This window comes from Peromyscus eremicus, chromosome 10, assembly GCF_949786415.1.
Source record: "Peromyscus eremicus chromosome 10, PerEre_H2_v1, whole genome shotgun sequence".
NCBI lineage: Eukaryota > Metazoa > Chordata > Mammalia > Rodentia > Cricetidae > Peromyscus > Peromyscus eremicus.
This window is the reverse complement of record NC_081426.1, coordinates 27,284,810-27,300,617: the sequence shown is the minus strand read 5'-3', so window position 1 is coordinate 27,300,617 and position 15,808 is coordinate 27,284,810. Positions and strand designations below refer to the sequence as shown.

Here is a 15,808-nt window from a genome sequence, read left to right as displayed (position 1 = left end):
ACTTACCAAGGTGACTAGCTCACAGAAGGTAGTCAGCAAGTGTGATTTCCCCTTTCGGTCCTGACAGCTTCGGTCCTCCACAACAGCCTAGGCACTTCCAGCTTGGGAGATGAACTTGACACGATTTCCTCTTCAGCTCACTCAGCCTGGTGGACCTCCTGCTGATCTAGCCACCATCAAGGTCTACAGTCCAGTGGGAGCGGAAAAACGACGTAGGACCACTAAGACTGACCCCAAGTTACCTAGCAGTTCAAAGGAAAGGGCTGGCTTCCAGCCAGGTCAGAGGATTCCAGAGCATTTTGTGAGATCTTGAGGGAAAATATTCGTGTGTGCACAGGATGTCAGCTTGGAGGAGAGAAGCAGCAGAGGCCGACCACCGGTGTCATCTTTCTGGGGTCTACTCTCAGATAAGGGATCAAAATTGCCATGTCTTAGGAGCCATGACTAAGGCAGCTCCATATTTAAAGTGTTTGTCAGCCCCAAACACCTGAACTTGAGTGACCTTTCTGCTGTGGCCCCCCAACTAGCTGGACTGTAGGCAGGTTGCTATACCCATCTTAACAGCACACTCTGGGCTTTTTGTTTTGAGGAAGCTCTTGTGTATTCCAGACTGGCCTGGAGCTATGTAGCTGGGAATGACCTTGAATTTCCAATCCTCCACCTCAGTCCTAGGAATAGCAGGTACTTACGTGGTGCTGGGGAACGACCTGAGGTTCACTCGGATGAATCAAGTGCTCTACCACCGAGCTGCATCCCTGCCCAAGTCTGTTTTGACCTCAGCTTTACCTCTTTGAAGACAGGGGCTGTAAATGACATGGCTGATACCTAGTTTTCTCATGTCAAAAATATTAACATGCCTATCATTCAGGATCACTGCAGATTCAGTGACTATACACATAAACTCCCAGTACAGGTTTTTCGAAATGGTTTTTATCAAACAGCCCAATGCCTGAAATCTATTTAAAAAATAGTTAAAAATCACTTAAGTTCCTCTTGTGTAAAAAATAGACCTTCAACAGGCAGTAAAGCAGTCTACCAGACAGGCAGTGAAGCAGGCTACAGCAGCTTATAGCTCCCTCTTAGCTCCTCCAAAAGCCCCATTTAAGCAGGTGGATCTTCTGAGTTTGAGGCCAGCCTGGTCTACATAGTGAGCTCAAGAGCTATACAATAGAGACCCTGTCTCAAAAAGATAAATAATAAAAGTTTTGAGTAAAACAAAGAGAGGAAAGTTTTAAGTATTTTTTAAAATAAGTAAAATTGCTTGTGAGATACCTGCCAGGCTTCATGCTCCCGAATTCAGTTCCTGGAACCCACACGGTAGAAAAGAATCGACTCCCACAAGCTGTCGTTTTTATCACCGCACATTAATCCACATACAAATCCCTATCCAATTTTCTTTTTTAAGAAAGAAAGGGTCTCACTCTGTAGTTCTGGTTGGCCTGGAACTCCTGTATGGACCAGGCTGGCCTAAAACTGAGGGAGATCTGACTGCTTCTGCCTCCCAAGTGCTGGGATTAAAGGTGTGTACCACAATACTTGGCAAAACCTTTTTAATCACTAAAACCTACTTCAAGGGAACAACTAATTAGCATTTTATATTTAATTTGGAAAATGAGCCACATACAAGCTCAGGGTTTACTGTCACTACTAAACACCGGTCAATCCTCAAGAGGACCAACCACAACCCTCCCAACACAGACAGAGACTAAACCCTACAGAGGTACCCTGCCACCCAAGGCAGCACTCTGCTTGCCTCATTTATAAGCATCAGTTAGTAAGGAGAGTGGATAGTGTTACTTCACAGAAAACTATTGTGTGCTACAAAATATGTAATGGAATCAAAGGACAGGAAAGTCTGAATACATACTACCAATGCTACAATTTTTGAGAAACTCAAACCAGGACTCAAAACAGCTTTGTAGGAAGGGGAAAGGAAGGGGAAAAAAAAAAAATCAAGGCCAGGCACAGATAATATCCCCAAAGCAGCATTTATTTACTCTTTTAAGTCCAAAACATTTATTTTAGCAGTCTGGCATTTCATAACCACCCATCATGATTGACACAGGTTGACACACATGATGCTGTCAGGATACACGAGAACAATAGCCAAAGAGTTACAAAAAATAAATCCATGATTCTTAATCACAACCAAAAAAAAAAAGTTACACATATCAAAACTTCTGATGCACTGCATTGAAAAGAAAGTGTGCGCACGTCATCACTTCAAGAGGCACAGCAAGGGCTGCTGAAAGCTCACGGTAAACAGTCTATAAAGCTGATGGTGAAGGAACAAGGTGTCGCTGTGTCAGTTTCCATTAGCTGAAGGAAGGGGTGAGAGGGTCGAATTCATTTTTGCATGCACAAGATGTACTGCTTAACAGAACACTATCAGCTTGTTTAAATAGCAGCCATAGCCTGTGTTGGCTAATTCTCCTTTCTACACTCAATTACCATCACCTAGATTTGCCAGAGATCCACAGACATAATAAAATGCTTCATTCAGAACACACTTCTCTGCACAATTCAAAAGGGAATGCCCTGTGGCTCAAAGCAACCATCAGTCCAGCAAATGCCCATGAAGGTTTATCTGAAACTGCTTCCCAAGGGACAGGATGGCAGATCTGAATAGCTGTGCTGCCAATACAGATAGGTTTAGCACTAGATATAGTGATTGTGGCAAGGAAGAATCAGTAATGATGGGGGGAGTGGGTGAAGGAAGGGCCAGGGATCTGAAGGGTCTTCAGTTGCCTTCTCCTGCTTCTTCATCCTGCTGGTCGCTCGTCCAGAGGGTGAGGTTGTCTCGCAGCAACTGCATGATGAGAGTGGAGTCCTTATAGGAATCCTCATTTAATGTGTCCAGCTCAGCTATAGCATCATCAAAGGCTTGTTTGGCTAAGAGGCAGGCCTGCTCTGGTGCATTCTGGATCTCATAGTAGAACACAGAAAAATTGAGGGCCAGGCCAAGCCGGATGGGGTGTGTTGGCTGCATGTGCTCTTTGCTGATTTCGAAGGCTTCCTTGTATGCGGCCTCAGAAGCTTCAACCACACTGTTTTTCTTCTCCCCAGAAGCCACCTCTGCCAAGTAGCGGTAGTAATCGCCCTTCATTTTCAGGTAGAACACCTTGCTCTCATACTGGAAATCATTGCAGTTCTTGATGAGGAACTTGTCAAGCAGAGCTAAGACATCATTGCAAACTGTCTCCAGCTCCTTCTCAATCTTCTCCCGGTAAGCTTTAACTTTCTCCAACTTCTTTTCATTTCCATCTGCCATGGTTTTTTGCTCAATGCTACTAATGACCCTCCAAGAAGATCGCCTGGCACCAACTACATTCTTGTAGGCCACAGAGAGAAGATTTCGATCTTCATTAGATAGAGGTTCATTCAGCTCTGTCACCTGCAAAACACCAGAGGTAAACTTAAGAGGGCAAAGCCCGAGTATCTTGAAAATCATCCCTTCCTTCAATGTAATGAACAATCCTTTTCATAATGGAGCCAGGTATATATAGTGCCATATGCCTATGATCTCAGCACTTCAACGTAATTAACAATCCTGTTCATAATGGAGACAGGCACAGTGGCCTATGCCTGTGATCTCAGTACTCAGGACATGATAGGGCCTAGGGTAATTCATAATTCAAGTCTGAGATGGCTCAGTGGTTCAGAGAGCTTGTTGCTCTTGCAGAGGACCAGTGTTTGGTTCCCAGTACTCACACCAGATGGTTCACAACTGCCTATAACTCCAGTGCCAGGAAGATCTGACTTCCCCTTTCCCCCACATACACAAATACTTTAAAAAAAAAAAAAAAAAAAAAAGACAGGGTTTCTCTGTATAGCCCTGGATGTCCTGGAGCTCACTCTGTAGACCAGGATGGCCTCAAACTCAAGAGATCAACCTGCCTCTGCCTCCCAGGGGCTGGGATTAAAGACATGTATTACTACCACTCAGCAAGAAAAAAAAAATTTAAATGATGTTCTCATTTTGGTAGAGGAATGACTGAGTATCATGTAAGGCATTACAGTGGTACACAATGCTAAAGACTTTGCTCTGTGGTACTCCCCACAGATACTTCCAGGCTTCACACAAACTAAAATGATGCCCACCTCTGCTGAAAGGAAGCAATGCTACTTACAGCCATCTTTTTTTTCCAAAAATATGGAAACACTAATTACTTTAATAGAAAAGTTCAATTTCGCCAGCTACAACTTTTCTTGGTTTTCTATTTTATTTTTTGAGACAGGGTTTCTCTGTGTAGCCCTGGTGTTCTGGAACTCACTTTGTAGAAGACCAGGCTGGCCTCGAGCTCACTGAGATCCACCTGCCTCTGCCTCCCAAGTGCTGGGATTAAAGGTGTGTGCCACCACCGCCTGGCTGCTTTTCTTGGTTTTCTATGATGCCAACTCCAAGTAAACCAGCTATACAGTTAGCAGAAAGAGCATCAGATTTTGTTGTGGGCTGAACTGCGTCCCCTGAAAACTTATGTTGAAAACTTAATCTCTAGTACTTGCTAATGTGACCTTATATGGAAGCAAAAAAAAAAAATTCTGTTTTCTCCTAGACAGGATTTCCCTATGTAGCCCTAGTTATCCTAGAATTTGCTCTGTAGAGCAGGCTGGCCTTGAACTACAGTGGATCCATCTGCCTCTGCTTCCTGAGGGCTGGGATTAAAGATTCATTTCTTAAAAACAAGATAAATCCACAAAAACAGTCTCCAAGTCAGCAATTTAAGTGCTGTCTTTACCACACAGCCTTTGGCTGTACCGACTCAGCCCAATGGCACTTTTTCACCCATTCTCTGCTCTAAGATTACACACAGCATTACTAAAAGTCACAAATAACACAGTTTGCTGCTAATTCATTTATCTTCCTATGACACCATTTGCTTACTCAGAATTCTCTAGGGGCCTCCTCCCACTACTCATAAGGCAATAAACTGTGGATAAAAATAGACCTAATGCCAAAAACAGAACAATGACTAAAATACTTAGAAGTTCTTCATCTGGGAGATACCCATTATCAACGACAATACTGAGCAAACAAAACTGACACAGGAGCCAAGCATGGTAATACAGGCCCATAATCACAGCTACTCAGGAAGCTGAGGCAGGAGGACTGGTGAGCTCACCTGCTTCGGCTATGTCACAAGCTCAAGACCAGCAGAGATAACTAACATTATTCTAAGCTTAATGTTGGCCAAATGAAAAGAGTGAGTGACTCTCATATCGTTAGAGACTGACTTGTCTTTGCCTTTTTTTTTTTTTTTTTTTTGAGACAGGGTTTCTCTGTGTAGCTTTGGAGCCTGTCCTGGAACTCACTCTGGCCTTGAACTCACAGAGATGTACCTGTCTCTGCATCTGGAGTACTGGAGGCTCTTTGCCTTGCTTTTGACATCATACAACTCAAATGACTGGCATGATTGCACACTACTGTCTCTAAAGGCACAAAGACTAGTGGCTTCAGAAGTCCTGCCCAGTTCTGATCATCCAAGTATCAACATCCACGGCAGAAGAACAGAACATCAGTGAAGGAAGGAAGCATGAAGAACACTAAAATGCTAGCATTGCTAGCATTAGGCTGCCTCCACAGGGACACTAGGGGAATCAGTTGACTAGTGTGCATGTGCGTAGAGGCCAGGGAACAACTTCAGGAGCCATTCCTCAGGTATCACCTATTTTGAGACCCTTTGAGGCAAGGTCTCTCAACGGTTTAGAACTAACATGTAGTCTAGGTTAGATGACCAGTGAGCATGTCTCAGCCTCCCCAGCTCTGGCATTACAAGCCATTTGTCCACCATCTGTTTTGTGCTGTTTTTAATTTGAGGGTTCTGGGATCCATCTCAGGCCCTCATGTCTGTAAAACAGCACTTTACCAACTAAGCCATCTCCCCAGCCCTGACAAGTGAAATGTAACACTCAACTAATAGCTGTAACTGAAATTCAACCAATTCTTAATTATTATACTGAAAAACACTCCTGGCTTTCAGGACAGGTAGAGTTCAGAACTACGTACTTCCTTTTTACACTTGTCCATTGTAGCTAAGCCACAAGTGGTAGATTCTATTTTTAATCAAATTTGGCAGATACACCCAGTAAGTGTATCTGCTTAGTAAGTCCACTTGCATAAAGTTGGAACAATGGTTAGTATAGCAGAACATCTATCAGAAACTATCCTGTAACTTCATGGGATACTGTACAACATTCAAGTGAGAACTTGACATTTCAAACTCTGACTTCACAACCATTTGACTAAGATGAAATTAACCACTGTAAATCCCATCTGTAAAATGGAACTACTACAAACAGCACTTGTAGACAGGTCTTAATATTATGAGAGCTGAAGGAGTCAGCCAGTGGCAGAGCATATTCTTAGCGTGCACAAGACCCTGGGGTTTGATTCCTAGCACCAAGCAATTAGTATAAATAAAAACAATAGGTACATGGACTAACAGCTACTATCTATGAGTACCTACTAAGTAAAACAATAAATTCCTCAAACTCATGAATATGAAATGGAAAACAGAGGTAACACTCTAAAACTTTTATTTTTCAGACAGGGTCTTACTGTGTAACTAAGGCTAGTCTTGAACTCACAATTATCCTCCAACTTCAACTTCTCAAGTGCTGGGATTACAGACATAAGCTATCAATCTTAGCCCACACCACATTTCTAAAGGAAAAGTGTAACCTCTACAGTTAACCTCTAATATAAAAAAACAAAGAGCACATTTTTCCCCCAAATGAGTAGTATGGCTCCTACGAAAGCTTTTCAGGAGATAATTCAAGAACCCACTGCAGACAGAACTCCTGCTTTCAGAGCAGGAAGGTTATGTATCTGTTTGGCACCTGAAATACCTCTTTCCAGTACAAGGGACAAAGCCAGAGCCCTGAGTATGCTAAGTGCTCTCCCACCCAACCCCAACCCTGGAGTAGCCTTTAACTGCAGCTATTACATGAATAATTAAATGTCTTCTTCCTTCCTCAGTTTAGTATTTTTGTTTGTTTGTTTGTTTGTTGTTTTTCGAGACAGGGTTTCTCTGTGTAGCTTTGCGCCTTTCCTGGAACTCACTTGGTAGTCCAGGCTGGCCTCGAACTCACAGAGATCCACCTGGCTCTGCCTCCCGAGTGCTGGGATTAAAGGCGTGCGCCACCACCGCCCGGCCCAGTTTAGTATTGTTAAGAAATTACATTTCAATGGCCAGCTGATGGAAAACAGGTCTCTCCTAGTTTTCATTTATTTCATTATTTCAAACAGCACTAAAGTGGCTTTCACAGTAGACACACATCCGTGGTGGCTCAATCCCAGCACTCAGGAGGCAGAGGCCAGTGTGGTTCACTTAGGGAGTTCCAAGCCAGATGGAGGTGTGTGCACAGGGTTATGGGGAGGGACTATGGGAGGCAAAGGGGGATGACAAAGAGTGAGAACTTGTCTCGAAAAATTTCCGTATGGATGCATCCTCAAAGTCCACAAGATCATGTCTCCCCCAGTCATTCAGTGGGACTCTCCTTTTACACACCACCTGCTTCTTTCCTCTTCTCACCAGCTCAGCCACTAGGAATGCAGGCCTTTGGCCTCTTCCTGTGCAACTCATGTTTCCTAAAATGCAGTTTGTCTCCTGTACTTGACAGTCATCAAATCCAACATTTCTCTATGTTCTGCCAACACTGTAAAAGACTGTAGCAGCTGGGTGTGGTGGCCCAAGCCTATAATGCAAGCATTCAGGAGGCACAAGCAAGAGGATCCTGGGTTTGAAGTCAGTAAGTAAGACCCTAGTAAGATTGGATAGCACTGTATGTCTGCATTTTATAATTTCACAATTACCATCTCTATTGTGATACAAATGACTTAGGGGAATGAGATGACGTGACAGAATTATGTCTACCTCTCTACCTATCAATACAGAAGTCTATAGTTTCTTTTTCCTGATATCTCAGTCCTTCTACAGTAACATTTTAATCTCACTTAATAAGCTTACTTCAGAGTCCACACTCCATGGAAGTGACTAGGTGAGATCAGAAAGGGCTTGAAGATCCATTTTTTTTTATTAAGCTTCTGTTCAGAAACATTTGCTGACTCTTCATGAGTTGAGGCAGGAGTTATGATCTTGACTGATTTGAAGCAACATTGCTATTCCTAACCTATAAGGGTGGGGGAGGGGCGGTGCTGGGGCATCAAAATTGGGGCCCTCAGCATGCTAGCCAAGGGCTGTATCACCCGGGCTCCACCTTCAGCCTAAAGTCTTAAAGTTTACCACTACTGTCCTCCAGGTGACGCTGCTGGATTAAGAAACATTGTTATAGGCAACATGACTAAACCATTTAAATTAAGAAATAAAAACAACCTTGAAGATTAAAGACAAAAACTGACTTGTTACTAACACCAATAGTCCTAATTTTATACTTCAGAGACCCTGCAGCCAGGAGATATAACTTTCAAGGTCAGAGTAAAGGCACCTGCTCACTCCATCACGCCAATGCCCTGGTCCATGCTCTCCAGAACAGAACACTTACCTGCCTTTAAATTGCCTGAAAGAAAGCCCACATAAACCCAGAGGGAAGCCAGGCAGGGTGGTGCACACCAGTGATCCCAGCATTTGACAGGTAAAGGCAGGATCACCTGGAGTTCAAGGCCAGCCTCCGCTACTTAATGTGTTTGAGGACAGCCTGAGATACATGAAAACCTATCTAAGAGAAGGAAAAAAAAACCAACATAAGTATCCTAGAATTCACTCTTCCCAAAAGCTTCAAAATTTATATATAGATGGCCTATTAACATTAAGAATTTTATCTACAAACTACACCAACAGGCAAAATGAGATTGTTCTCCACCTACCTAAAAATATACCCCACTAGTACAGGTGACAAACATTAATTTTGGTAGGAAACAACTCCCCTTATTTTTTAGTAGTTAATTTGAGGGAATGTTTTATCACAAATTTGATGGTACAAATATTAAATTATCAGTTCTTAGTGTCTTTTCCAACCCACAAATCATTTCAGACATGGATTATAAATTTCTAACGCATTCAAAGGTCCATTAGCTTGTAAAATGTCACCTTAATGCCCCAGAGAACATCTGTGAATACAAGTAGGAAATTGCTAGATGTTTTTCAAGCCAACTCAGAAAGAGCAGAGCACCTCCCCCCCCCCCCACCATATATTTTGTTCCGGTAACATCTCTCTAGTCTTTCCGATAGTCATAGCTTCTGATACACGATAGCCACTTTCCCTTAGCTTTAATCATCTTCATTTCAAGCCCCATCCTTCTCTCTCTTCAACACCTTTATCTCCCAAAACTGCAACCTTCAACTCCCACTCACAGCGAGCAAAGGCCTCACTCAGGTGTCCAGGGAGAGGCCTCAACTTGCACAAGCCCAGAACCATTTGGTGACTTGGTGTGTGGATAGGGGTGGCTTTCAAGATGTACGTTGGTGATTACAGTCTTGTTTCCAAAAATTTGCAAAGTTGCATTTTAAATTAGTTTTCTTAAAGGAAGAATCTGCAGTTTCTAGTAAGTCCAGACCACCAAACCTAGAACATCCCCTGGTATAAATGAAGAGCTTCTATCCACTCAGAACAGGCACAGCATAATGCTGGAGTCAGGATCACCAATGAATCAACAAATGGGCTGTGATGTCCGATGGCTTCCAGAGACATTGTGCTGAATGTGTAACAGGACACTAGAGGAAAGATAACTTGGTTATCGTTCTTACCTGGGAAATCCTAAATGTTGTCCTCAATTTCATATTTCATGTAGTATCAAAATAAAATTTCCAAATTATGTTTGTAGGGAGTATCACTGCTTATATTTTTTTTTATTTAAAAATCCTTTCAAAGGCCAGCTATAGGACATATGAGCTACAATCTAGGGCAGTTAATACTCATTTAAGTCAGCTAAAAACTGCCCCAAGGTCTGCTTAAAAGGCCGATTTCTGAGTCTCACTCCCAAAATGCTTGTATATTTAGAAGGTGGAGTCCAAGGGAATTCTCCCCAGGCTTAGGAGGCTTGCCCAGACCAACAGAACGTAGTAGCCACGCTTGTACTTCTCCCACTGCGTGACCTTGACAAGAAATACTCATCTAGACAAAACCCAGGACAATGTGAAGAGTCGTCTATAGTGAGGTAGTAACCAGGATTCGAACACTGGCTAGGCAGGTAGGCTCTAATCTACTGTACTTGCTAGGGTGTGGCTGGGCATGTCTCCTTTACCGGAAATCAAGCTCCAGAATCCATCTATGAGGGTCTCAGGATTGCAAAGGCCCAGGTTCGCGTCATTTTCATTTGTCTCCAGGCAGACAGGCTGCTTTGAACGTTGGGATAGTATGTAGGAACCCACGCCCTCCTTCACGCCCATGACTCCTGGAAAGGGGTCTTGGCACAACAAAGCCAGACCCGAGGTGTGGAAAACGGGAAAGAACCAACTTCAGGCAGGCAAAGCAAACAGGTCGTGGCAGAGAAAAACCAGGAGACGGGTCTCCGCTGGCTGATGATTCTTTATTACAAGTGGGTGAATGGTGGAAGGGAAGCACGTTTCGCCTCGGGTCGGGCAGAAGGGTCTAGAGGCAGGAATGCGATTTTCCTTGTGTACCCCCTCCCCCACCGGGGCTCCGATACCGCGACCCCGCCCGCCAGCCTCCGAGGGGGGAGACCCCGCCCCGGCCGGGCCTCAGGAAATGGGGAGCCCGGCGGCGGCCGCCGCGCCCAAAAGGTGGCCGTGCGCGGTGCGCGGGGCGGGAGCCGCCGCCCAGGCCCGGGCCCGCCCCACAGCCCCCGGCCGCCCGGCGCTCCCGGTGCGCTCACCGCCTTCATGGCGGAGGCCATGTCGTCGTAGCGCTCCGCCTGCTCCGCCAGTCGCGCCCGCTGCAGCAGCTGCTCTCGGTCCCCCATGTCGCCCCGCGACTCGGCCTCGCCTCGCGCGCCCGCACCGCCTGCTGGCTCGCCCGCTCGCCCGCTCCGCCCGCCTTGCCCGTTCGCTTCCCGTCGCCGCCGAGGCCGCCGCCGCCGCGCACGCGCACTGGCTCGCCGGCTGGCGGGAGGCTGCAGGCTGCGCCGCCGCTCGCGCCCTCTCGCTGGCTGGCTGCACGCGCAGTGGCGAGGGCCGCCGAGCTGCCGAGAGAGGACAGAGGGCGCCGCGGGCGGGCGGGCGGGGCGAACGCGACCGCGCCTGCGCACTCGGAGCGGCCCGCCCGGAGCCGCGGGAGGGAGGGGGGGGAGGCGGGGGCGGCCCAGCCCTAACGGTCTTTTTAAGGTGACGTCATCTGCTATAAATAGCCGCGGCTAGGGCCGCGCTGGCGAGCTGCGCAGGCGCCCTAGGAGTGCTGCATTTTACCGCCGCAGTGGCGGAGGGTGGGGAGCGGCCGGGGCGCGGCGTTGCCGCAGCCCAGGGCAGCAAAGCGCCACAGAACCCACGTTAAGAGCTCAGGCTGGAGAAGGGTCCGACCGGCAAACAACCGTGCGTGGAGAAGCCGCGGCCCCCCGCTGGGGGGACGGCTCTGCTCGGCGTCGCCACACCCAGCGCTTGGGTCAGCTCTGGCGGCGGCCCGCGTGGATCCAGCCCTTGGGGACAGCCCCTCAGAGACAGACTAGAACCCACCATACTGCGCCCTGAGAAGTGGCTTTCATAGGCCTGGGTAGCCTGGCAGAGTTTAACGTTCACGACGGACCTAGGAGGAGCTGGTCCAGTGCTGAGCCTTCACTGGCGCTAACCTATTTCATCCAACCACTCCTCCAGGAAGGGCACGGCAGGCCCCCCGTTTTTCAGTGCGGAAGTGCAAGCCACGACCCTGGACTTACCCTGTTTCGAATCTTTTGAAAGGGAGTTGGGGGTTCTAACACAGAGGTACCGTGTTTGCCTGGCGTGAGTGAGGGCCTGAGATGGACCCTCCAGTGGAAGAAGGAGCAAAAATGCAAAGCAAGGGCACACATCCTGTGTGGGAGGGACCAAAATCTGATTTCAGGATCTTCTTGGACTTCTGTGGCAGTGGACTGACTGGTCACTAAGCCCCTCCCAGCCCTGTTCTAAGGGATACTGGGTTGGCCCTTAAGACAACCTAGAAAAAAAAAAAAAATAAGCAGGCTAGCTAGGGGCGTGGTAGCCCATGCCTTTAATCCTGGCAGTCAGGAAACAGAGGCAGGCGGCTCTCTGTAAGTTCGAGGCCAGCCTGGTCTACAGAGCGAGATCCAGGACAGCCAGGACGACACAGAAAAACCCTGTCTCGAAAAAGCAAAAAAACAAACAAAACATCCCCACGGTACCACAGGAGAAGGGCCTTCGGGTTCACTGAGGACTGTGTGCACTGCTCTTCAGAAGCCATCATTTTTATTTTTAAATATATAGAGAGAACGTTTTAAACTTCTTTAAACATTACGTTTATTTGGGTGGGAGGCAGGTGGAGTGAGGGATGCATGTGTAGAGGTCAGAGGACAACTTGTAAGAGTCAACTGTCCCTCTACCCTGTGGGTTCTTGGGAGGAATTCAGGTCATCTGGCTTTACTGCCAGTGCCTTTACTATGGAGGCTGAGCCCCTCACTGGCCACTCATTTTTGTGTGTTTTTGTTTTGTTTTATACAGATCTCTCTTTTGGCCCGGCTGGCCTTAGAGTCCCAAGCTTCCACCAGCCTTCACCTCCTCTGCACTGGCTGGGGGTCAAGGCCCTTTCCCTACACGGAGCTCTGTCTCCAGTTCACCAAGAATTTCACTGAGCACTTGCTACATGCTCAGTACTGCAGTAGCCCCGGAAAAGATGCAACTCTGACTCTTGAGAAGATGAGATCGGAACACAAAAGAGCAAGTTAGCTGGACCTTGAAGGAGATAAGAAAAATACCAGGCTGTGGTATAGTGTGCACAGGTTTAGTAAGAATAAAAGTAAGATCAAAGAGTGAGAAGATAGATCCAGAAGTGGGAAGTGGGGCTAGTTGAAAGGGGATTGTGGAGTGTCTTAAAAGCTAGACTTTTAAATGATTGGTTTATTTTAATTTCGAGACAGGTTTTCTCCATGGAGCCCTGCTGTCCTGGAACTCACTCTGTAGACCAGGCTGGCCTTGAGCTCACAGTGATCTGCCTGCCTCTGCTCAACAAGCTAAGGTTAAAGGTGTGCGCTACCACGCCTGAGCTGTCACACTCATTTAAGATACTTGGGGGGGGGGCCTAGAGAGATGGCTCAGGGTTAAGAGCATTGGCTATTCTTCCAGAGGACCTGGGTTCAATTCCCAGCACCCACATGGCAACTCACAACTATCTATAACTCCAGTTCCAGTGGACCAACACCCTCACACAGACATATATGCAGGTGAAACACCAGTACCATAAAGGAAGAAAAAAAAAAACACAATTTTTTTAAAAGATACTTATTAGAGGAAATATTGCCTGGTTTATTAGCCTCAATTTTTATCAGCAAAGGTGACTCTTCAAATATGCTGGAACTTCACAGACAAGGTCATCTTCCAGCTGCTCACTCAAATCCCCCCTCATGGCTGCCAGGTCCTCATTTCATTGGAAGTTTGCTTTTGTTGGTGGTGTTATGTCGACCCAGAGTCTCACATGTAGCCCAGGCTGGCCTCAAACTTGTGATTCTCCTGCCATACCCCCACCTTGAGTGCTGGGGTTGTGGGCATATGCCAGCAGGCCCAGCAAGCCTGGTTGTTGAGCCTGGCAAGGGCCAGGGCTGCACCTTTTCCGGAGCTACTGCAGTACTGAGCCTGTAGCAGGTGCTCTGAAAATGTCGGTGAACTGGAGACAGAGCTCCTACAGCGAAAGGGCTTCGGCCCAAGCCTGAGCCTGACACCATCACCCAGTGGGGAGAAGCCAGGCGTGGTGGAACATGCTTAAATCCCAGAGCTGGGAGGTAGAGGCGAATGGATTCCTGGAACGTTGTGGCCAGCCAGCAGAGTGTAATTGGTGGCCAGTGAGCCTTCCGTGAAGGTGGGTGCTGCACTGCCCTGTGGGTGGCTTCCTCCTGTCAGAGCTTACAGCCCTCGAGCATTTCTGACATCCTCAGCTTGAGACTGACAGTGGAAATGAAGCCGAGTTATGTGTTCCGGATAATTGATGTTGACAGCACAGTTTGAACAAATTCTCCTGAAGGGCCTGTGTCCACAGTGCTTCGGAGGAAGAGCTTGATGGGAAGTGTTGAGGTCAGGAGGGCTCCTCCTCCACAAATGGATTAACACCAGCTAGAAAAGGACTGGAGAGAAGGAGTCCCAGCCCTTAAAAAAAGTGTTCTTCCATCTTCTGCCAAGGGGTGACACAGCAAAAAGGCACTCGCCAGAGGCCAAGGAGAGGCCTGCTGGTGTCATAGTCTAAGGTTTCTGAGCCCCCAAACCTGGGACAGTGTGGGTGGGCAAACTGAAAATTTTCTAAGTTACCCAGGCTATGGCTTCCTGCTATACAGTACACAATGGTAAGGAAAGGCCAGAGGTGACGCCTTGATTCTCCCTCAGAGCTCTTCTTGCCTTCTCTATCTGCCTCACTTCATCTAGACTCCTCGTGGCCACCAGAGGGGCCTCAGTCTTCCTCCCTGGCCCTCAGGTGCCCTGGGCTCAGCTGCTGCTTGTCCCTCCGTGAGGGTTCTCCTCTTAGCTTCTATGGTCCTGCACTCTCTGGGCGTCCGTCTGTCTGCAGTACGGGCTCCTCCTCTCGCCTGCCCTGAAGTATTGGTGCTCCCCAGGACCACCCCAGCCCCTCTTCTCACTTAGCCCTACCCATGCTCACCCTTGAGGGAAAACGACTCAACAGCATGTTCCCAGCACTGGGTGATGTGCTTTATAATTTTTTGTGTATTTGTTTCATGATACCCCTGAAAGGTCTGTATGGTTCCAATGTCCATGTTATAGTTGAAGAGACTGGCTCAGAAGTGTTTGTGGCCTGAAGAAAGTCACACAGAAGCTACCAGAGCCAATGCTCGAACTCAGTTCTGCCAGATAGACGCACACTGCCCCGGGACATAGACTAAGAGAGGGTGAAGGAATGACTCGGGTCAAACCGTAAGAAGTACACACAAGTCCCCCGACTGCACTCTGTAAACTCCTACCAGGACCTTTTCTCTTTGACCCCTAAAGACAGCTGCCAACTGTTCGGCAACCCCAGGACACATAAGCTGCTTCACAGATGTAAGCCTTATCCATAGGTAGGTTGGCTCTAGAACCACTCCAGAGAGATCCTCTGAGCAAGATGAAGAGAGCGATGATTGGTGATTAACACTTCATGTTGCTAGGGCTCAGAACTGTCCCCAGCACAGGAGCCAAATCTGCTTTTTACCTGGTCCAGTTCTCACTCGGGAAACAGAGCAAAGGCTCACCTGACTTCTGCAGAATTTGCATGGTACTGTGTGGGGGCCCAAACATGATTCTAGACTTGGGTTCAAATCCTGATCTACCAGTTTATCGCTGAGTTCTCTTGAGTAAGCCACATGGAAAATGGGCTAAATAACCTTTTTTGTTTTGTTTTTTGAAACAGGGTTTCTCTGTGTAACAGTCCTGGCCATCCTGGAACTTGCTCTATAGACCAGGTTGGCCTCAAATTTACAGAGATCCACCTGCCTCTGCCTCCAAAGTGCTGGGATTAAAGGCATGTGACACTGACGCCACCATCTGGCTTTCCCATTTTCTTTAAAGGTGGTTTTACCCTGTATCCCTGGCTGGCCTGGAACTTGCCATGTAGACGAGGCTGGCCTTGAACTCAGAGGTCCTTCACTTCTGCCCCCTCAGTGCTGGGTTTAAAGATAAGCACCACCACACTCCAGCTTAAAAAAACAAAACGGCTGGGCGGTGGTGGCCTTTAATCCCAGCACTCAGGAGGCAGAGCCAGGCAGATC

At 47.3% G+C, this 15,808-nt stretch overlaps 1 protein-coding gene across 2 annotated transcripts; it reads right to left on the bottom strand.

Moving 5' to 3' along the window:
- Positions 1-1,969: 1,969 nt before the first annotated feature.
- Positions 1,970-10,969, bottom strand: Ywhah (tyrosine 3-monooxygenase/tryptophan 5-monooxygenase activation protein eta). Of its 2 annotated transcripts, none has more exons than XM_059275671.1 (2): positions 10,796-10,969; positions 1,970-3,394 (listed from the first exon to the last, which is right to left on the bottom strand). In XM_059275671.1, the coding sequence occupies exons 1-2, from the start codon at positions 10,880-10,882 to the stop codon at positions 2,741-2,743; spliced, it is 741 nt and encodes a 246-aa protein (XP_059131654.1). In that variant the 5' UTR covers positions 10,883-10,969; the 3' UTR covers positions 1,970-2,740. The 2 variants fall into 2 exon arrangements, with proteins under 2 accessions (XP_059131654.1, XP_059131655.1); XM_059275672.1 differs by lacking the exon at positions 10,796-10,969 and adding an exon at positions 9,708-10,096.
- Between the last annotated feature and the right edge of the window lie 4,839 nt (positions 10,970-15,808).